Source organism: Telmatherina bonti (assembly GCF_933228915.1).
Source record: "Telmatherina bonti genome assembly, chromosome: 7".
Taxonomy (NCBI): domain Eukaryota; kingdom Metazoa; phylum Chordata; class Actinopteri; order Atheriniformes; family Telmatherinidae; genus Telmatherina; species Telmatherina bonti.
In genome coordinates this window covers 35,498,600-35,521,198 of record NC_136625.1, presented here as the reverse complement: position 1 = coordinate 35,521,198, position 22,599 = coordinate 35,498,600, and the positions used below count along the sequence as shown (strand labels likewise).

General features: G+C 42.1%; 2 protein-coding genes across 2 annotated transcripts in view; one reads left to right on the top strand and one right to left on the bottom strand.

Annotated features, from left to right (window-relative positions):
- The window catches only part of gk5 (glycerol kinase 5), a 19,945-nt gene extending 17,168 nt beyond the window's left edge, over positions 1–2,777 (bottom strand). Inside the window, exons 1-3 of the mRNA XM_079244158.1 lie at positions 2,391–2,777; positions 2,180–2,273; positions 1,628–1,703 (exon numbers count right to left, since the gene is read on the bottom strand). Coding sequence (XP_079100284.1) covers positions 1,628–1,703; positions 2,180–2,273; positions 2,391–2,516 — 296 coding nt within the window. The 5' untranslated portion in view covers positions 2,517–2,777. The remainder of the gene's footprint in view (positions 1–1,627; positions 1,704–2,179; positions 2,274–2,390) is intronic.
- Positions 2,778–3,109: 332 nt separating this feature from the next.
- Positions 3,110–21,138, top strand: LOC306758745 (nucleolin-like). Its single transcript, XM_079244125.1, has 14 exons — positions 3,110–3,214; positions 3,935–3,959; positions 4,041–4,127; positions 4,203–4,337; positions 11,502–11,567; positions 11,653–11,776; positions 11,856–12,025; positions 15,444–15,570; positions 15,696–15,847; positions 15,952–16,081; positions 16,150–16,283; positions 18,289–18,415; positions 18,505–18,707; positions 20,798–21,138. Exons 1-14 carry the CDS (start codon positions 3,200–3,202, stop codon positions 20,872–20,874), a joined length of 1,572 nt encoding a protein of 523 aa, XP_079100251.1. The 5' UTR covers positions 3,110–3,199; the 3' UTR covers positions 20,875–21,138.
- The last annotated feature ends 1,461 nt before the right edge of the window (positions 21,139–22,599 follow it).

The following is a 22,599-nucleotide window of genomic DNA, read 5'->3' as shown; positions in this document are numbered from 1 at the left end:
TGTACCAGGCTGTAAACATGTTTATTTCTGCTGTGAAGTTGGTCTTTTTAACATGGGAGTCTATGGGGATTTGCTCTGTTTTGCAGCCCCTAGTGGATGAAGGGGGAACTGCAGTTTTATGCACTTCTGCATAGGCTTCACTTTTAACCACCATAAGTTACCGCTTGTGTGAGGTTCACTACTTTAGTGACAACTTTGTGAGAAAATAGTCCAACAGTTTAAGAACAATAGCAGAGTTTTTACAGTTTTTCATAAAATTAAATACATATTTATAAAATTTCAACAAACAACTAGTTTTATTTACAGATGTTTCCATTACATGGTATTTAGCACATAAGCTGCAGTTCTCGTAAAATCTCATCCTGCTGACGAGATTTGATAAGAATTATGCGAGGTAGCCACATGGAGTTATTTTAGAGTTTTCTTCTTTCTGCAGAGGATTTGTCACAGTTTTTCAAAGCCCTTGTCACTCATTTCCCTTTTTATTACATTGTAAAACTCTGCATTTTGCTGTTGTTTGCTCCATACCGGCATCTTTACAGGAAATCAACTGGCCACCTCACCCTTGTCATGTCACGTCCTGAAGTGTGAAAAAGTGTTTCCATTATTCTTTTACGATATAATTCTATGTCAAACGTGTGAAAAACACCACAGCATGAGAGCATAAAAACTCTTTAGCTGAATTTCACTTATTCTAAATGTTTCATTAGTGTTTTTTTTGTTGAGATATTTAAGTTTAGTGCAATTCTAGTTGTAATGGAAGCAATGTTTCTTGATGTTTGATTGCAAGGAATTAGTTGATTTAATCATCTACAGTCCATAATATCATCAGATGATTCAGAGAATCTGGAGAAATATCTGCACATAAGCAAAAAGGCTGAAACCAACATTGACCTTTGACCCCTCTGCATTAAAAACCAACATCACTGTGTAACGGATGTCACCACGTGGGCTCAGGAACAGTTCAGAAAACCATGTTTCAGCAAGACAACGCCAAGCCACATCCTGCAGGCGTTACAACAGAGTGGCTTCGTAGTGAAAGGGTGCAGGTACCAGACTGGCCTGTCTGCAGTCCAGACCTGCCTCCCACTGAGAATGTGTGGCACAAAACATGACAACAGAGACCCCAGACTGTTGAGCAGCTGAATTTATAGATCAAGCAGGAATGGGAAAGAATTCCACCTACAAAGCTTCAATATTTAGTGTCCTCACTTCCCAAATAACACAGTATAAATATGACCCTGTCCCACATTTACTGGGACATGTTGTCGGCATCTAATTCAATATAAGCAAATGTTTGCTAAAACCAATAAGGCTTATCAGATTAAATATTATAGATATTTAATTACAGATAGATATTTAGATTAATACAGCCCTGTGATTAGCTGGCGAGCTGTCCAGGGTGTACCCTGCCTTTTGCCCAAAGACTGCCGGGATAGACTCCAGCTTCCATGCAACACTTCATCGGACTAAGCGGTTAGGAAAATGAATGAATGAATGAATGAATGAAGATTAAATATTAAACATCTTGTTTCTGTGGTGTATTCAACTGAATACAAGTTTAAATAGTTTAGCATTTAAGTTTGATTCATCATCCCAGCTTGATTGGAAATGGAGTTGTACTTACCTGTCCCACGTTGTGAAGGTCGCTCGTTGCGTGGAGATGCCGAGGGCTTCTATCTGGCTCATCTGTACTCCTGCATCTATATGAGTACAGAAACACAAACTCCATGAAAAGGCTAAATATTTCATTTGCATCCTGTACACACTACAAATGGTTTCTAATCTGAATTAAGCTACTTCTTGCAGGTCAATACATATGATAATAAAAAATACAAACATACAGAAGAGAGACAATAACATAAGGAGGAATCAATATCTGTTATAAACTGCACCTATAATGGAAACATTATATCTTACTTAAGAGTAATACTAATTTACATAATATGTATGTTGAAGCAGTGACATTATAGCTCTATTTTATGTTGTTGTTTTTTTTTTTTAATAAAAGAAAAACCATAATGGAGATTTGAACATCTCCTCCTGTGTCAGCCGTCTTTAGTGATTCATCCATTTGTTAAATAAAGAACTTATTGTGCATGTAAAACAGATCCCACCCTAGCTAGTCCCATGGTACAGCTGCAGACGGATGTGATAACAACATGTGGTGCAGCTGTACCTTGTACAGCTCCCTTGACCACAGCGATAAAGCTTTTCCATATTGCATCTGGGTCCATTTCCACGTGTCCCACCTCTGGATACAAGAGGACAACCTGAGAAAAAAATAAAGACATTTCAGTCTGTAGATACTGTAAGGAATCAGGTGATTCAGGAAGAGTAAAATATTACACATTAATGATGTTACAGATAAAGGGAGGGGGTGTGAGTACCTTGTTGGAGTATGATCCTCGGATTTTTGCCTCCTTGTCATAGACATGACATCTGATTGTAGTTGTACCAACATCCACTGACAGGATGAAGCTTTCCTTCTTCAACCCTTTCCTCCTACTGCTCATGGTTGTGGTCCTCCTCAGATTAATCCTGCATCCTCCATGGTCAGCTCATGCAGGTCTGATAATAAGAAGTGAACTGCAGGTTGTGAACCGACGTGTTGCAAGCTGCAACTCGACCCTTGGACTCTGGTTTCTTCCAGTTCCAGTTTAACCTGTTCCAGCTGCAGTTTGTACCGCGAACAAAGTTTGAGTCTGACTAAAGAGATGTGAAAAACACTGCATTTCTGTGAGGGAAAATGATGGCGTCATATAAGCAAAGTTTAGTTTCGATACACAAGGCTTGCGTGGGTTTGACACACACACACACACACACACACACACACACACACACACACACATGTGGAGTGGGAGTTGACCGACAGTAGCTGACTAAAACATTACATTTCAGAGATTAGTGATAGAAAAGATTCCATTCTTACTAATACATTATTCAACACTAGTTATTTACGAACTGTTTGCTTGTAGCAATGAAAGCGTTACAGTTAAGAGGAGGAGTTCATCAAGTTTAGCTGTTAAATCGTATTATCATACCTTTCGTTCCCCCTGGGCTTCCGTAGTACTTTTTCACGCATGCGCAGTTTGTATTTTGAGACCTAGCGTGGGTGATTTGAGCTAAATTCACGTGTGTCCATCGAAGCTAAGTTTATCTGTGTTTTCTTGCAATGTGGACTATTTAAATACATGACATGGCAAAGACAGATGTAAGATGACTGTTTTATGTTTTTGTAATTTAGCTTTTTGCGGATTATTTGAGCTAACCGTGCTTTGCTTCATACAGTGCAAACTAACAAGCTAAAGTTGGTTATAAATAATATGGATGCAGACACCTCATAATGTTGTCAATATACCGTTTTAGCTTATTTTTTATGTCAGGACTTAAATATAAAGGCATGATCACCATGCATTAAAGCAAATAAAGTAGAAGAAAGTCTAGGTTTTGCTCTGTTTACTAATGTTCCCTGAATGACTAGTTTATTTCAGGCCAATATTTACAGAGGTTTCCTGGTTGTTTATATTAATGTTTCCAGAAGGGTTAAATCAGTCTTTTTCAACCACTGTGGAGAGATCATCAGGTGTGCCCTGAGAAATTACCCAGTTTCACCTGATTGGTCTAAAAAGCAGCTTTGTGTTCATCCAAAGAGACCCAAGTAAAAAAACAATAAAATTCCTTTTTCTTGTGTTTATCTTATTTCTATTCAAGACACTTTGACAAGATGACTTTATATTAATAATATGGGCCTTTTTAAAAAAGAAAAAAAACATTTTAGTTTGTGGTATGCCTTATTAGTATTCATTGAAAAAACGTGTGCCTTGTCTCAAAATAGGTTGAAAAACACTGGGTTAGATAATGTTCTGTTGCTACATGATTTTGAAAAGCATGTCTAAATGTTTGGGACTCATAATTATCTTGTTTGTTTCAGAAAAGACCAAGCGAAGTTGAAAAAGGCAAGTCATGTAAACTATTTTTTAATTTTTTTCTAGATTAAAATAGTAAAGGCTAAATTGTTCTGTTGATGATTGTTCCAGAAGGACAGATGGAGGCTGGTGAACTAATGCAGGCAACAGAAGAGAGCACAGAAGCTGATCTGAAACGGGAAGAGGGCGATGAACAAGGTAAAGCAAAAACAATCCCAACATGTTCGAGTGATGTTAAAAAGGAAGATGGCAGTAATCATGCTTCTGTTTTAGAGCCTGAGAACAACGCTGTAGATGAAAAGGATGAAAACACACCTATCGTAACTAAAACCAAGAAGAAGAAGAGGAAATCTGGAGGAAAAAGGGATGGCGGTAAAGTGAACTCAAGTGGAAGTGAAGGCAAAGTGGGTACGTTTGTATCAACGTTCATGTGTGTAAGTTTGTTGCTGCATTCACTGGAAAAGAGAAGTTAGTGTTCTTGTTCGCTGTCCTTCATTTGCTTTAAACAAAATGGTGAGTTGCTACATCATCTCTGTCTCCTGTAAACACTCACCTGCCACTTTATTAGGTACACCAGTCAACTGCTTGTTGAATAATCAGGGATTTTCACACACACACATCTCTAAGGTTTGAAGGAAAGCAGCGAGCAGCAGAAGTCTGGACCAAAATGTCTTGTTTATGTCAGAGGAGAATAGGCAGACATGTTGGAGATGATAGAAGCACAACAGGAAGTCCAACATGCAGAATATCGTCTGAACAACCCGTCCAGCCTGGAAGCAGATGGTCTCCAGCAGCAGAAGACCACAGCGGGTTCCCTCCTGTCAGTAAGAACAGGAAACTGAGGCTACAATCCACACAGACTCACCAGAACTGGACAATAGAAGATGGAATAGAAGATGTCTCACTTTGGTCCCCTTAGTACCAACATGACCTGGTTTAACCTCCACAGCCTACCACAGTCCTGCTGCTGACCATGTCCATCCCTTTATGAGTAGTGTAGCATCTTCTGATGGAAACTTCCAGCAGGATGATGCACCATGTCACAAAGCTCACATCACCATGACGATGAGTTCACTGTCCTCCAACGGCCTCCACAGTCACCAGATCTACATCCAGCAGAGCAGCTTTGGGATGTGGTGGAACGGGAGATTCTCATCATGATGAGGTGGAACGGGAGGTTCTCATGGTGATGAGGTGGAACGGGAGGTTCTCATGGTGATGAGGTGGAACGGGAGGTTCTCATGGTGATGAGGTGGAACGGGAGGTTCTCATGGTGATGAGGTGGAACGGGAGATTCTCATCATGATGTGGTGGAACGGGAGGTTCTCATGGTGATGAGGTGGAACGGGAGATTCTCATGGTGATGAGGTGGAACGGGAGATTCTCATCATGATGAGGTGGAACGGGAGGTTCTCATGGTGATGAGGTGGAACGGGAGATTCTCATGGTGATGTGGTGGAACGGGAGATTCTCATAGTGATGATGTGGAACGGGAGATTCTCATCATGATGAGGTCGTGGAACGGGAGATTCTCATCATGATGAGGTGGAACGGGAGATTCTCATCATGATGTGGTGGAACGGGAGATTCTCATGGTGATGTGGTGGAACGGGAGATTCTCATAGTGATGATGTGGAACGGGAGATTCTCATCATGATGAGGTCGTGGAATGGGAGATTCTCATCATGATGAGGTGGAACGGGAGATTCTCATCATGATGAGGTGGAACGGGAGATTCGCATGGTGATGAGGTGGAACGGGAGATTCGCATGGTGATGAGGTGGAACGGGAGATTCTCATGGTGATGAGGTGGAACGGGAGAGTCTCATCATGATGAGGTGGAACGGGAGATTCTCATCATGATGAGGTGGAACGGGAGATTCTCATGGTGATGAGGTGGAACGGGAGATTCTCATCATGATGAGGTGGAACGGGAGATTCTCATGGTGATGAGGTGGAACGGGAGATTCTCGTGGTGATGTGGTGGAACGGGAGATTCTCATCATGATGAGGTGGAACGGGAGATTCTCATCATGATGAGGTGGAACGGGAGATTCTCATCATGATGAGGTGGAACGGGAGATTCTCATCATGATGAGGTGGAACGGGAGATTCTCGTCATGATGTGGTGGAACGGGAGATTCTCATCATGATGAGGTGGAACGGGAGATTCTCATCATGATGAGGTGGAACGGGAGATTCTCATCATGATGAGGTGGAACGGGAGATTCTCATGGTGATGAGGTGGAACGGGAGATTCTCATGGTGATGAGGTGGAACGGGAGATTCTCATGGTGATGAGGTGGAACGGGAGATTCTCGTGGTGATGTGGTGGAACGGGAGATTCTCATCATGATGAGGTGGAACGGGAGATTCTCATCATGAGGTGGAACGGGAGATTCTCATCATGATGAGGTGGAACGGGAGATTCTCATCATGATGAGGTGGAACGGGAGATTCTCATCATGATGAGGTGGAACGGGAGATTCTCATGATGATGAGGTGGAACGGGAGATTCTCGTCATGATGTGGTGGAACGGGAGATTCTCATCATGATGAGGTGGAACGGGAGATTCTCATCATGATGAGGTGGAACGGGAGATTCTCATCATGAGGTGGAACGGGAGATTCTCATCATGATGAGGTGGAACGGGAGATTCTCATCATGATGAGGTGGAACGGGAGATTCTCATCATGATGAGGTGGAACGGGAGATTCTCATCATGATGAGGTGGAACGGGAGATTCTCATAGTGATGAGGTGGAATGGGAGATTCTCATAGTGATGAGGTGGAACGGGAGATTCTCATAGTGATGAGGTGGAACGGGAGATTCTCATAGTGATGAGGTGGAACGGGAGATTCTCATAGTGATGAGGTGGAACGGGAGATTCTCATAGTGATGAGGTGGAACGGGAGATTCTCATAGTGATGTGGTGGAACGGGAGATTCTCATGATGTGGTGGAACGGGAGATTCTCATGATGTGGTGGAACGGGAGATTCTCATGGTGATGAGGTGGAACAGGAGATTCTCATGATGTGGTGGAACGGGAGATTCTCATCATGATGAGGTGGTGGAACGGGAGATTCTCATCATGATGAGGTGGAACGGGAGATTCTCATCATGATGATGTGGAACGGGAGATTCTCATGGTGATGTGGTGGAACGGGAGATTCTCATGATGTGGTGGAACGGGAGATTCTCGTGATGAGGTGGAACGGGAGATTCTCATGATGTGGTGGAACGGGAGATTCTCATCGTGATGTGGTGGAATGGGAGATTCTCATGGTGATGAGGTGGAACGGGAGATTCTCATGGTGATGAGGTGGAACGGGAGATTCTCATGGTGATGAGGTGGAACGGGAGATTCTCATGATGTGGTGGAACGGGAGATTCTCATCATGATGAGGTGGAACGGGAGATTCTCATCATGATGAGGTGGAACGGGAGATTCTCATCATGATGAGGTGGAACGGGAGATTCTCATAGTGATGAGGTGGAATGGGAGATTCTCATAGTGATGAGGTGGAACGGGAGATTCTCATAGTGATGAGGTGGAACGGGAGATTCTCATAGTGATGAGGTGGAACGGGAGATTCTCATAGTGATGAGGTGGAACGGGAGATTCTCATAGTGATGAGGTGGAACGGGAGATTCTCATAGTGATGTGGTGGAACGGGAGATTCTCATGATGTGGTGGAACGGGAGATTCTCATGATGTGGTGGAACGGGAGATTCTCATCATGATGAGGTGGTGGAACGGGAGATTCTCATCATGATGAGGTGGTGGAACGGGAGATTCTCATCATGATGAGGTGGAACGGGAGATTCTCATCATGATGAGGTGGAACGGGAGATTCTCATCATGATGATGTGGAACGGGAGATTCTCATGGTGATGTGGTGGAACGGGAGATTCTCATGGTGATGTGGTGGAACGGGAGATTCTCATGGTGATGTGGTGGAACGGGAGATTCTCATGATGTGGTGGAACGGGAGATTCTCGTGATGAGGTGGAACGGGAGATTCTCATGATGTGGTGGAACGGGAGATTCTCATGATGTGGTGGAACGGGAGATTCTCATCGTGATGTGGTGGAACGGGAGATTCTCATGGTGATGAGGTGGAACGGGAGATTCTCATGGTGATGAGGTGGAACGGGAGATTCTCATCATGATGAGGTGGAACGGGAGATTCTCATCATGATGAGGTGGAACGGGAGAGTCTCATCATGATGAGGTGGAACGGGAGATTCTCATCATGATGAGGTGGAACGGGAGATTCTCATGGTGATGAGGTGGAACGGGAGATTCTCATCATGATGAGGTGGAACGGGAGATTCTCATGGTGATGAGGTGGAACGGGAGATTCTCATGGTGATGAGGTGGAACGGGAGATTCTCATGGTGATGAGGTGGAACGGGAGATTCTCGTGGTGATGTGGTGGAACGGGAGATTCTCATCATGATGAGGTGGAACGGGAGATTCTCATGATGATGAGGTGGAACGGGAGATTCTCATGATGATGAGGTGGAACGGGAGATTCTCGTCATGATGTGGTGGAACGGGAGATTCTCATCATGATGAGGTGGAACGGGAGATTCTCATCATGATGAGGTGGAACGGGAGATTCTCATCATGATGAGGTGGAACGGGAGATTCTCATCATGATGAGGTGGAACGGGAGATTCTCATCGTGATGAGGTGGAACGGGAGATTCTCATAGTGATGAGGTGGAACGGGAGATTCTCATAGTGATGAGGTGGAACGGGAGATTCTCATAGTGATGAGGTGGAACGGGAGATTCTCATAGTGATGAGGTGGAACGGGAGATTCTCATAGTGATGTGGTGGAACGGGAGATTCTCATGATGTGGTGGAACGGGAGATTCTCATGGTGATGAGGTGGAACGGGAGATTCTCATGATGTGGTGGAACGGGAGATTCTCATCATGATGAGGTGGTGGAACGGGAGATTCTCATCATGATGAGGTGGAACGGGAGATTCTCATCATGATGAGGTGGAACGGGAGATTCTCATGGTGATGTGGTGGAACGGGAGATTCTCATGATGTGGTGCAACGGGAGATTCTCATGGTGATGAGGTGGAACGGGAGATTCTCATGATGTGGTGGAACGGGAGATTCTCATGATGTGGTGGAACGGGAGATTCTCATGATGTGGTGGAACGGGAGATTCTCATCGTGATGAGGTGGAACGGGAGATTCTCATGGTGATGAGGTGGAACGGGAGATTCTCGTGGTGATGTGGTGGAACGGGAGATTCTCGTGGTGATGTGGTGGAACGGGAGATTCTCATCATGATGAGGTGGAACGGGAGATTCTCATGGTGATGAGGTGGAACGGGAGATTCTCATGGTGATGAGGTGGAACGGGAGATTCTCATGGTGATGAGGTGGAACGGGAGATTCTCATGGTGATGAGGTGGAACGGGAGATTCTCGTGGTGATGTGGTGGAACGGGAGATTCTCATGATGATGAGGTGGAACGGGAGATTCTCATGATGATGAGGTGGAACGGGAGATTCTCATAATGATGAGGTGGAACGGGAGATTCTCATCGTGATGAGGTGGAACGGGAGATTCTCATAGTGATGAGGTGGAACGGGAGATTCTCATGATGAGGTGGAACGGGAGATTCTCATCGTGATGAGGTGGAACGGGAGACTCTCATCATGATGAGGTGGAACGGGAGATTCTCATGGTGATGAGGTGGAACGGGAGATTCTCATGGTGATGAGGTGGAACGGGAGATTCTCATCATGATGAGGTGGAACGGGAGATTCTCATGATGTGGTGGAACGGGAGATTCTCATGGTGATGAGGTGGAACGGAAGATTCTCATAGTGATGAGGTGGAACGGGAGATTCTCATGGTGATGAGGTGGAACGGGAGATTCTCATGGTGATGAGGTGGAACGGGAGATTCTCATGGTGATGAGGTGGAACGGGAGATTCTCATGGTGATGAGGTGGAACGGGAGATTCTCATGGTGATGAGGTGGAACGGGAGATTCTCATGGTGATGAGGTGGAACGGGAGATTCTCGTGGTGACGTGGTGGAACGGGAGATTCTCATGATGATGAGGTGGAACGGGAGGTTCTCATCATGATGAGGTGGAACGGGAGATTCTCATGGTGATGAGGTGGAACGGGAGATTCTCATGGTGATGAGGTGGAACGGGAGATTCTCATGGTGATGAGGTGGAACGGGAGATTCTCATGATGAGGTGGAACGGGAGATTCTCATCGTGATGAGGTGGAACGGGAGACTCTCATCATGATGAGGTGGAACGGGAGATTCTCATGGTGATGAGGTGGAACGGGAGATTCTCATGGTGATGAGGTGGAACGGGAGATTCTCATCATGATGAGGTGGAACGGGAGATTCTCATGATGTGGTGGAACGGGAGATTCTCATGGTGATGAGGTGGAACGGAAGATTCTCATAGTGATGAGGTGGAACGGGAGATTTTCATAGTGATGAGGTGGAACGGGAGATTCTCATGATGTGGTGGAACGGGAGATTCTCATGATGTGGTGGAACGGGAGATTCTCATCGTGATGTGGTGGAACGGGAGATTCTCATGGTGATGAGGTGGAACGGGAGATTCTCATGGTGATGTGCAGCTGCTGTTTGATACTTTATGTCAATGTGAAGCAAAATCTCTGAGGAACGTTTCCAACAGATATGACACCAAGCATTGAGGCAGTTTTCGATGAAAGATTGGTCCAACCCAGTCCTAGCAAGGTGGACCTGGTATGTGTATTTTAGTGAAACGTGGGAAAAACCAGCTGCAGATAGTCACAGGACCTAATGTTCTGGAAATTGCTCAGGCTGGACAAATAATGCGTACAAATCTTTTTTTTTGTACTTTGTCTTCCTTTCTTTCCTCTTTTGTTTCTTTTTTTAAACTTAATAGTTAAACTAATCATGAGATAAATAAAACACTTTTCAGGAAAAAGTGCTTTACAGCAAATCTATTATTCATTCACTCCTCATTCATACTGGCTGATGGGAAGATCCGTCAGATACGTTCTGATATTGTCAGAGAAGTGTCGTCTCAGTACATCTCTTAGAAAATGTGTATTTTGTCCTGATTGCTGCACTCTGGCAAACAACAAGTAATTTATTTGTCATCAGATTTTCTGTGTTGGAGACTGTTGGTTTTTCCAAACTGCTGTAACATGAATCAGTGCTGACAAGTGTTGTTGCTAAGCAACACTGATACTTTGTTCATGATATAATAAGATAAACAAGAACTAATTGCTTCTCTGTAAATTTATGGTTTTAATATGCTTTATTTAATATGTTTTATTTTGTAATTTTATGGAACATCTGTTAGGGGACAGCAGATGGAAATTAGCCTATGGCTATAATCTGGCCTGTTTACGTCTTCAAACTGTACATGACGTTCATTAACTGGCATTGTCCCTTTTAAATAAAAATAAATTAAATTATATAGAACCTGCACTTTAATTTTAATGTAAGCAGACGTCATAAAATCCTCAACATGTTATCATATAATGACCACTTTATGTGTTTTATGACCTGCAGTGAAACGGAAGGCAGAAGCTGCCACTGAGATTTCTCCGTCAAAGAAAACGAAGCTCATCAATGATGGTACGAACCTTCACGTTGACTTCCTGCCAAGCTCTGATGCTTCTGAGAGGCAATGCCTTCACACGTCTCCTCTGTTCTGCCGCAGGTTTCTGTCTGTTCGTCGGGAACCTCAACACGTCTAAAACCTCCGACGAAATCAAAAATTCTTTAGCAAATTACTTAATAAAGCAAAGTCTGTTGTTTGAAGACGTCAGGTTAGACCGGACCAGGTGAGACGCCGTCCCGTACCGTCCCTGATACGCCGGATGTGAATACGAGTGACTGAAACGTACATTTCTGCTGTCGTAGGAAACATGCCTTTGTAGATTTGGCTTCAGAAATCGACTTGACTAAAGCCCTGACGTTGGACGGACAGGAACTCCTCGACAAGCCGATGAAGATTGCCAAAGCAAAGGTTAAATGTGTGGCTGAGGAGGAGCAGGAGAAGAAGAAGAAGAAAACTCCGCTGGACAAAAAAGGTAAGAAGCAACCTGCTCACTTGTTCGAATGTTCTCAGATGTCACCATGTTTGATGGGTGAAGTGGGTTCGTTGGGTGCATTCATCTACAGCAGCGTCTTCAGCTACCGCTCAGAGACCTGCCGCCTTTTCTGATGACTCAGCAGTAGTTGGATGTATTATTTCTACAGAGGATGATGACGATGAGGAAGAGGAGTACAGAACTGTGATGAGCAACTTTAGTCCCGTTTCCACAGACAGCTGCGTCAGAATGTAGTTTTTTCTTTTCTACATGTGAAAACCAAGACCTTAGGTATCCTAAGACCCGACCCGTCCTCCTTTCTTGTTCCCCTTCCGTTGGGGAACCAGTAGACCTGCACGATTATGACCAAAATAATAATCACAATTATTTTGAGCAATATTGTAATCACAATTATTATTCATGATTATTCATGATGTCTGGAAAAACATGTATTTTTAATGCACCACTTGTAAACAACCTACCTGGCAACTCTACATTATGTGTATGATATATATACACATTATTCCTTCGACATTTTTCCTACAGCGCAGGCCACGCCCCTTTGGAGAAATAATTACAGGAAGTAATCTCATATTTCTTATCCAGTGATGCAGCTGTATTTTCCATTCTCGACATGACTTGCTCTCATCAGTCTGAAACTTGTTACATCCTCCATCAGAAGCTTCGTCTGAAGCCAGGAGGGATCAGTGCGGGTGGCGATGTCTGTTGTGGAATGAAGCTGCTTATTTCCTATTTAACGAGCTACTTCGTCCGCAGCATGGCAGCTTGTGCATGCAGCAGGGTTTGTGTATTTTAATGCCACGTGTTGTAAAAATGTTTGTATTTTTTACCACCTCGATCAGCTGTTTGATCAAAACAACCAGTTTTACCTGCAACAGGAAAAATGTGGACCTCAAATGTCCGACCAATCCAACGATACTTAACTGGCTGCTGGTAAAAGGTGGGCATGCTTGGTATTTAGGCAGCTTAATGAAGCCTTAATCACACGTTCACCACCTGGTGGTTGGCAAACTACAGGTTGAGAGTTGTGTGATCAGAGACGCTGCAGAGCTCGTGGTTTAAATGTAAAAATCGTTGACAATCAGGTTTGTTTAATTGTGGCGACCAAAATCACGATCACCATCAAAATCTGATTAATTGTGCAGCCATAGGTACCAGTCTAACCAACCCGACCTGAAAGGGTGGAACTTGACACAGCTTGATTGGTTCAAGAAAGACTTCCTGTGCAACCTGGCATGGAAACAAAGCAGGAACGTCTCCCTGTTTAAAGTGACAGGTTTTCTTTGCTTCTTAAATCTCTGTTAAAAATGGCGTCTCGAAGCTCCGTTCTGTGGATATCCGAGCAGGAAGAAGAACACAAACTGTTGGAAGACCGCCATGCTCCTCCTTTGTTTCTGTATCATGCTTTGGTTAAAGGGTGTCAGACCTCGCCAAGAGCCACACTTCTCCCCATATTGTGACATGCATAAGAAGTATTGACCCTACATTTATTGTATCCAAATTTGCATTTTTTTACAGTCTTTTCCTGCTTGTTTTTTTTTTTTTTTTTTTTTATCATGTTCCTTTTTTTCTTACTAATCTTTCTCCATCATAGCTGAAATATGATATTTTATTCCTTAGTGCTCCGATCATTTTTATTGGAGTTACACGCACAAATGTTAAAAATGACATGGTAAATGGTAAAGAATCCTTTAAAAAATTCCTGGATTCAAACGGTGATCCAGATCACCACCAAAATTAAATCAGTTCTTCCTTTTCACATTTCCAACAACTGAAAATATCATGAAAATCTCTCCATAACTTTTTGAGTTATCATGAACACAAACGAATCAACGCTAAAAACATAACCTGCTTGGCGGAGGTAATTATGTATAAACGTAGTGGTCACGCATTGCTTGTTTATTTATGAGCTTTTCTTTTTCTCTGCATTTTTTTTTTTTTTTAACTTTATTGCCTTAGAACATGAACATAACAGGCAATTTACATTCCAACAAATAACAGTGTTGAGATTGGTTCAAATTGAAGATATATGTCTCTGCTGGTTTCTCTGCATTCTGACCAGGTCACTGTTAAAAAAGCTTTCGATCTCTGTGAGATTTTTGTAAACCTGGTTAAATAACAGAAAAAGATTTAACATGTAGAAAATATGAATATATTTCGTTCCATTTCCTGGTACACTTATCGTAATAGCGCACACATCAGAGCTTTCATGATAATTTAGCAACTTTGACGCTATATTTAGATAGACATCATGATGAGGGTACGAATCAAAAAATAAAAAATTTCGGATTATTTTGCTTCACAATTTTAAAATAGATTTCCCCAAATAAACAAAAATAATCCATTATTAAAAATTTGGTCATTTTTATTGTTTTTATTGATCTTTTAACTTGTCGTCTTGGGCGTTATAGCAGCAGAATGATGGTCTGGATACTGTCGTTTTTTCCTAATTGAAATCAAGAAAAATGTCGAGCAAAAGAAAAGTTTTTTTTTACATTTTTTATGTTTTAATCGACAAAAATCGGCAATATTGAAGAATTGTGAGAATCGCTGTTTAAATCGAATCGGCACCCAAAAATATGAATTAAATTGGGACAAAAGCATATCATCACAGCCCTAATAAATACTTTACATTTAAATCAATACTTCTTTAATCTTCTAAGAGAAATAAACATTTCCAGCAGCTTGACAAGAATTATAAAATGGAATTTAACAATAAGACTGAAGGAAAAATAGCAGTAAAATAAATTAAGATTAGCAAAACAGCCATCAGTGTGGCAGTATTTACACCCTTTAGCAACTTTTTTTTTTTTTAAGTGCGACTTTCTACATATGTAGTGATGTTTCTTGGTGGTGTTGAGATTTAGTCTGGCGTGAAAGCACGTCTAGTTTTTTCCAGAAATTACGAGAGCCTGAGTTTCCAACATTAATTTCTGTCTGTTATTCGATTCAGTCGTCCAATAAATTCAATTTAATTTATAAAAAAAAAAAAACATTTTTGCTTTTGGGGCAAACATGTTGTATGATTAAAAAGCAGCTGTCGTAATTTCCAGGCTATTAAGCCTCATCATTTCCTCGTGTGTGCATGAAGTAAGTCGTTAGCCAGTAAAGAGCCGCACATCAGCAGCATCGCAGGAGTCAGATCATGTGAAACAGTAGCGGCTTATAGTCGAGATAAACTGATTACAAAGCCTCTGATTAATCCCAGTTTTTATTGACTCCTAGCCAAAGTATTGGTTATTGGCAATAAACTGGACTTTACCGTCAACACAGGAAGTTGTCTGTTTTCTGAGCTCCTTCAACGTCTGCTCGTTGCTGTTCAGGTTATAAGAGGTAAACAGAGTATTTCTGGGACTGATTGCATGATTTTTTTTTTTTATTTTTTTTTTTTTATCAGTCAGAGACGGCAGATCGTTGTTCCTAAAGAATCTTCCTTATGACGCAACAAAAGATGACATCCTGAAACTCTTCCGCAAAGCCGTCGCCGTTCGGTTTCCTGGCGGCACCAAAGCGCCGAGCAAAGGGTGAGAGTTCGCTCTGAATACTAAACGATGTCGGGTGATTACAGCACGCAGCGCTGCTTCGTAATCCGCATTATGTCTGGAAGATTAACGAAATGTACTTGTTTTGTCTTTTTTTTTTACAACAGAATCGCCTTCGTCAAGTTTCAGAACACAAAAGTGGTTAAAAAAATACTGGAGAAGAAGCGAAAACCTAAGATCCAAGGCCGGGTGTTGATTGTGGGCAGCGTGGGCCAATCAAACGAGGTCACGGCGAAGGCTGACGGTAACGGCACAAAGGGTGAGTCCCTGCCCGCCGTTTGCGTGTGCGTACATCCACGTCTTTGTTATATTTCCTTGTTTCTCATCTGGACGGATAAGAAGAGGTTATCTCCGTCGTTCCAGTTTCAGCTCCTCCAAGCAACGCCTTGTTTGTCAACAATTTGGCTTTCAACGTGAAGGACCAACAGCTGAAGCGTGTCTTTAAGAAGGCGGTCAGCATCAGCGTCCCTCGTTCCCAAGGTAGAGCTAGAGGGTAAGTAAGCCGGACAGGTGTCTTTTAACTGATGAAGCATCCTCAGTAAGGGTTTTATTTCCTTGCAGTTATGCTTTTGTTGAGTTTGCGACGGTGGAGGAGGCCGAGAAGGCCTTTCAGTTGGTCCGAAACATTAAGATCTGCAATCGAACAGCCAGAGTGGAGTTCTGTGACCTGAGAGGAAATCCTGACAAGGGAAAAGGTATTTAAGCATCTTTTTTTCATTTTATTTATTTATTTCACACCTAGCTCTGCACAGCCTCACATCACAACAAAGCAAAAGGATAACCGTCTTCTTCAGGCCACAAGCTGCGCTAGATAACAAGACGCCGCCTCAAGTACGAAGTCTATTTCTAGCAAGATGTGAAAGCGTCGCCCTGTCTTGGCTCCTCCTCCTGTCTTAACTCCTCCCCCTCTGGTTCTGCTCCTTGCGCGATCCAAGGCTTTTTTATTCGCAGAAACGATTTTCTCTTTCTCGGCTGTTTATCAGGAGGAGCCAAATAAACCGAGCCGGGTCGGGAAATCCTTCCTGCATTTTCTCAGCCATGTTTGCCCTCCAAGTTTCTGTGCAATTCCAGCGTTATTGATGTTACATTCAGATAGAAAATTAGAAAACAAACTAAACATTGACAAGCTATTGATTTGAATTAGAAAATTGAATATACATATTTTAGGTAAATATTTACATATTTTAGCCTGCAATTTGAAATGTTTTGACCCTTTGGGTTTTGAGAGACATGACAAATTATCCAGGGTTATGGATGTTGAATTGGCAAAAATGGACGAGCTTTTCAGACTCGCTAAACAAATGATGAAAACTCTGTGAATTTTTCTTTTGAAGACTGACATGTTTCATATCATTTTGTAGGGAAGGGTTTGAGGTACCCAAAAAACACATTTTAAGAAAACCTTGTTTTTTATGTTAAGGAAAGAATTACAAAAATTTGCCGTTATGGATGTTACACTTCTGAGTTAGACAAGACATTGTCTTAAAATAGAGCTTTAACTACATTTTAGTGAAGAAGAACTTCTTCACTACTTTGTATTTTCATCCTAACATGCTGTTTATATGCAGGGTGTGGTTATCAGGTATGCGCTGCTGGAGGGGGATGAGAGGAGCCGGGAGAAGAAGCTACGAAATATAAGAAATGAACAACTCCATTTGGGTCGGAACGTTTGGATTGGTCAGAGTTTTTACAGATTTACAGTAAACTGAGGGGTCTAACTATATTACTTATTGTTCATGATTACAAAATGTATAGACTAATATCAGGACAAGGAACCACTTCACCCAGAGGAACATGGGTCTGAGCAACATTACCTGCTGTGTAGCTTTAAGTCAGACATATGGCACACCGCGTTATTGGCCGCATGCTAAAACAAAGCAACCAAAGCAAAACCGCGAGTTAGAAGCTGAATAAAGTTCAACCAATGTATTTAAAAATACATTATTTTTTTATCTGTTGTCACAAATCCATCAAAGTCCTCATGTTCTGTATCTAAACTGAGGAGCTGGATAGTTTTGCCATCGAGCATACCAGATTCTCACTCGTCATCGTCTGAGTCGGAGTCGTTGCTGGGCGAATGTTCAGCAGTGATTCCGGCTTCTGCCAAAGCTCGGACAACAGTCAGAGGAGATACGTTCGCTCAGGCATCCATAATCCATCCACATATGGTGGCGTAAGGCGCCGGACGCTGCTTCCCAGGTCTTAGCGGGCTTCACCTTACACACCCTGTTTACACCAACATCCAGTGTTAATCCTCCCGGAATGATGACAAGCTCCGAATCCATTTGCTTCACTTGATTTTACAGTAGATCTGGGAACTCGGTGCACACAGGAGGTGCACCGGGTGTAAAGACGCACCGTCAGTTTCTGAGGAAATGAAAGGACGCTTTTTCTCTCCCTCCCGTTCCCACTCTGACCTGCTGCTTCTTTCTATTGTCAATCTTAGAGGTGTGGTTTTTTTTGTTGCATCTTTATCCTTCCCCCTTTAGGTGAAGTGTAGAGATACTTCTTTTTTTCCAACACCCACCCATCCTTCCTCATCCCACCTTAAATAAATAAAGTACCTTTGATTTGATGTTTGTCGCGCCTCATGGTGCGGAAAATACGGTAAAAAACACATCCTGGTGCTCCGCCGTGATGGAGAAGAAGCCGATTTCACACGGAGTAAAAGCTTAACAAATGTTTAAATTTCCCTTTTAGAGCCATCAGAAACTCTGATTGTGGTCGGCCTGGCTGAGAAGACGACGGCCGAGACGCTTCAGAAAGCCTTCGAAGGAGCTCTCAGCGCGAGGGTCGCGCAAAAACCCGACTTTGGGGTTCCGAAGAGGTCTCTTCCACTGAATGTCTGCAATCATGTTGAATTTCCTTTTTTTTTTTCCACTTGTAATTGTTTTATTTCCCGTTTTTTCCAATCAGGTTTGGTTTTGTAGAATTTGACAGTGAGGAGAGTTGCAGAGCTGTAAGAGAAGCCATGGAGGACTGCGAGATCGATGGCATGAAAGTCACCGTGGCGTACGCGAAGCCCAGGGGGGAAGGTCGTCGCCCCGCTGTGAAGCGTCCCAGAGGACAGTCCTCAGGTGCTGCGGTCCACAAAGGCAAGCGAGGCCAAAAAGGCAAAGGTATTCTAAAACTCTGTGGTGTAAAAAGGCTTATTATCAGCGTATCACTGCAGAGATAAACGGCTCACCGAGTCGTTTCTTAATCAGGCAAAACATTAAAACTTATCTTTTTTTTAACAGAATTCAAAATCCTTTTTTTAGACAGAGTGTAACTTTTTTAATTATATTGTGGATTTTAAACCCTGAAAACACGTCTAGATCTGCGGGGCCCCAACAGGTGTCTCTGGAACGGCAGTGTAAACTCTGTTGGGGAAGCTGGGATGCAGAGTTTAGGCTTTAGGTCGGGGGGGTCAAAGGTCAGTTTTCCAGGGATGCTGTCCTTCAGGTTTTTGATGTATCCCTGCTCCAACACACCTGGCTCACATTAAATGGATCCAACAGACAATGAAGTTCTGCACAGTGACTGATTCATTTGAGTAAAGTGTGTTGGAGCAGGGATACATGGAAAACCTGCAGGATTGTGGCCCTGATATACCGGAGGTGTGCACCCCTGCTGCAGGTGTTCTGCAGGCGTTGCCCAGGCGTCCGGATCCGGTCCAGGAGGTCTACAATCCAGTCACGTGCCTCTGTGATGCATGATTACTAGGAGTGGGAAAATCAAATTGAAAAATCAGAAATCAGGATTTTTTGCTTCATAATTTTAAAATAGCTTTTTTTGTTGTTTAAAAAAAAAAAAAAGCTTTTTTTTTTTTCCCCCAAATGAATAAAATTAATCCACTATAAAATTTTTGTAATTTTCATTGTTTTTATTGGTCTTTTTACTTGTCTTCTCGGTCATCATAGCAGCATCATGTGTTGTTTTTTCCTGACTGAAATCAAGAAAAATTACTACCAGAAATAAGTTTTATAAAAAAAAAAAATTCTTGTTTTTAATATATAAAAATCATCAATATTGAAAGTTTTTGAGAATCACAATTTAAATTGAATCGGCACACAAAAAAAATCTGAATCGAATCGGGACAAAATCGTCACAGCCCTAATGATGACATTATTGATCACATTTTCATCCATAAAAAGATCAATATTATGATACTGAGACACCTGACCCAGATGCTGCTGATGAAGCTGCTTCCTGTAAAACAGTCCACCCATCAGGGAGCTTAAATTAATTAAACTGTCCAATCATAAGCAGCTGGAGATAAAGATGTTTTGTTGCACAGTGGTGATAAATCTCTTGTTTTTGTGTGAAAAGCAGGTAAACAGCAGCATAAATAATAGTGTAAACATGTAAACAGTTGTGTGTTTGTTTCACACGTGAGAGGAAGATGTGCAGGAAGGTTTGCTCCATGTTGATCTGTTACTTCCATTAACTTCTGTCTGTAACAACTTCTGCTGTTTGCATTCATGCTGCTTCATCTGTGAGATTAATTTTAAATCATTAGCTTCATAATCTGACAACTGATGCTGTCCTGAAAACACGATGCCTGGATGTCGACTAGGATTAAAAGAGTTGAGCTTCTTCGTGTTTTTTATGTGTGAAAATGAAAAATGGCTGGAATATGTAAGGGTTAATCTGCCTCGTGTCTGATGGGATTATAACTCCTGGTGCATGTGCCGATTTCCACACTGGACCTGGGAATGGTCTTAATCTGCTTGCTTTAGTGGGTGTGATTAAAATGGAAACAGCATTTCTGCTTGGTCACATGTCTGCATGGCTGTAAAATAAGAAATAACATCTCTGTAGGATTAGAATATGTGTGAACAGATTATGAAAAGTCTTTCTTTTCACACCAAAAAGAGCAGATTGCCTCACGTACACAAAGAAGTCCTCTGCTCCTAATGTGGCGGCTGTTTGTGGTCTTTAAAAGGATCAATGCTTCTTGTCACAATGTGAACATGATCCCACAGTTTCAACCTGAAAGACCAAATTTAACAGCGATAAACGTTAAACGGATAGCTGCCAAAGCTCGGTGGGCTCGGATGCAGGCCATGTTGGCTGAAACAAACGTCTGGACCAGTTTCCATGTCTTTAAACATCACTTCAGTTAAAAATAAAAGTTCTTTCTGCTTTTTAAAAACAAGGTGAAATTAGTAGACGTCCTGATTTTCAGGTTTAAAAAGAAAATTCAACTTGTTTTTTCTTTTTTCAGGAAAGACACGGGGGTCCGGAGTTCCACCGGATGCTTCCAAAGAAGTGAAGAGTAGAAAGGAAGTTGCAGTGGAATAACATGAGCTGTGTGATACGTTTCCTCCTGATTTTATGCTTCGGCTCATCTTCAGTCCTTCTGTTTTATAACATAAAACATGGATGTCCAGCGCCGGTCCTCAAGGGCCACAATCCTGCAGGCTTCCCATGCATCCCTGCTCCAACACACCTGACTCAAATGAATCATTGTGCAGAACTTCATATGCTGCTGGATCCAGTCAATGTGAGCCAGATGTGTTGGCGCAGAGATGCAGTAAAGACCTGCAGGACTGACTTTGGCATAAAACGTGTAAATCTGAAAACTTTTAAAGAACCTGATCAGGTGTGATTTTCTACTGTTAAAATACATTTATTTAAAAACAAACCGGCTCTGCTTTGGTTATTTTGCTTTTATGATAGTTTTTATTGATATCTGGGAAATCCAGGCATTGGTAATCAGGTTTCACTGTTTTTATATCTAAATTTAATCCCACGTTAGGTCACAAAAGACAAATGCAGACTGACGTTTACTAGGAAATCTATTAGAACAGCAGAAAATGCAAATTAAAATAAATGCAGAACTTTTAGTGGAAATAAAAAGTTTTCATATCATGTTAAAATTCCAGGTTTTTGCTCATTTAAGAATGAAACTACAGTTTCCCTCTTTTTAATGTGACATTAAACGTGACATCTTCACCACTACTAGGGCTTTCTCAAAAGAAAAGCGAGACAGGAGATTTCTCCACATCTGTCAGTATCCTGTTGTGTTTCTGTGTCGGAGTAAATTCACCTGGAACACGGTAGAAAATGTAAAAATGTAAATGTTTTCCCCCAGAAGAAAACCATATAACTGTCAGAGGACAGCAGCAAAGTTCATCCTGGGACTAGGAACAGTGGAGAGCGCAGACCTCGCGGGGTCGGTAGCGATCCAGCTGGTTTTCCCGCCGCCCCAGCCTCGGATGTTGTGTGTGTAGAATATAAGATGCCTGCCAGATAAAAATAACTGCATGCATTCAGCTTGGAGATCAGCTCAGCTGCACAGATTACCTGCAGAGCAGATTATTACTGTGGTCAGGTGTCTTTAAACTTGTCGGTACGTAAATAAACAGTTTTCTTTTAAAGAAAAAATAGCTGACATATTTAATATGCAAACTGGAGAATTAATTTCAAGAAACCAAATTTCCTTTTGACTGATGGTCAGCTGAGTATTTGTAAATGTACAGATAAAAACATCAGTCACCAGACTCAGTGTCATTGCTGATAAATCCAGAAGCTTCTACAGGCTCAACAAAGAAACAGTCGCAGCATCACTACAGTAGATTTGTGTTTAACTGGATTCATCACATTTTCTTTGTGTTCTTGACGTTTCAAAAGGTTTGGGTCAAATCTGAACTTAACTCAGAAAAACTGAGGAGGGTGTGGATGACTTGGCAATAAATATCTGAGGAAATGAGTACAGATAGAAGGTGAGGAGAAGGAAGATGAAGGACAGGAGAGAGCGGTTTGTGTAAAACACAGCTTCTCATTTTAAGATAAATTTAGGTCTTTTTGATCTCGACGTGTGGGATTGGTAAAATGTACTCCGTGTCCCATTTTCCATTTTTCTTTCAAGGTATTTGTTAATATTTGAAACAAATTATTTGAGGAAGTAGTTTTTAATTATTGATTCCACTCTCTTGTTAACGATGGACATACTAACAAACAGACCAACATGTTTTTAAATTGAAATGACAAATAAGGAACTATTACGTCTACAATATGTATGTG

Coding starts and splice junctions, on each gene's coding strand:
- LOC306758745 (XM_079244125.1), top strand. Junction 4,128..4,202: donor GGAAGAGGGCGATGAACAAG/GTAAAGCAAAAA, acceptor CTTCTGTTTTAG/AGCCTGAGAACAACGCTGTA. Junction 16,284..18,288: donor AAATCCTGACAAGGGAAAAG/GTATTTAAGCAT, acceptor TTTCCCTTTTAG/AGCCATCAGAAACTCTGATT.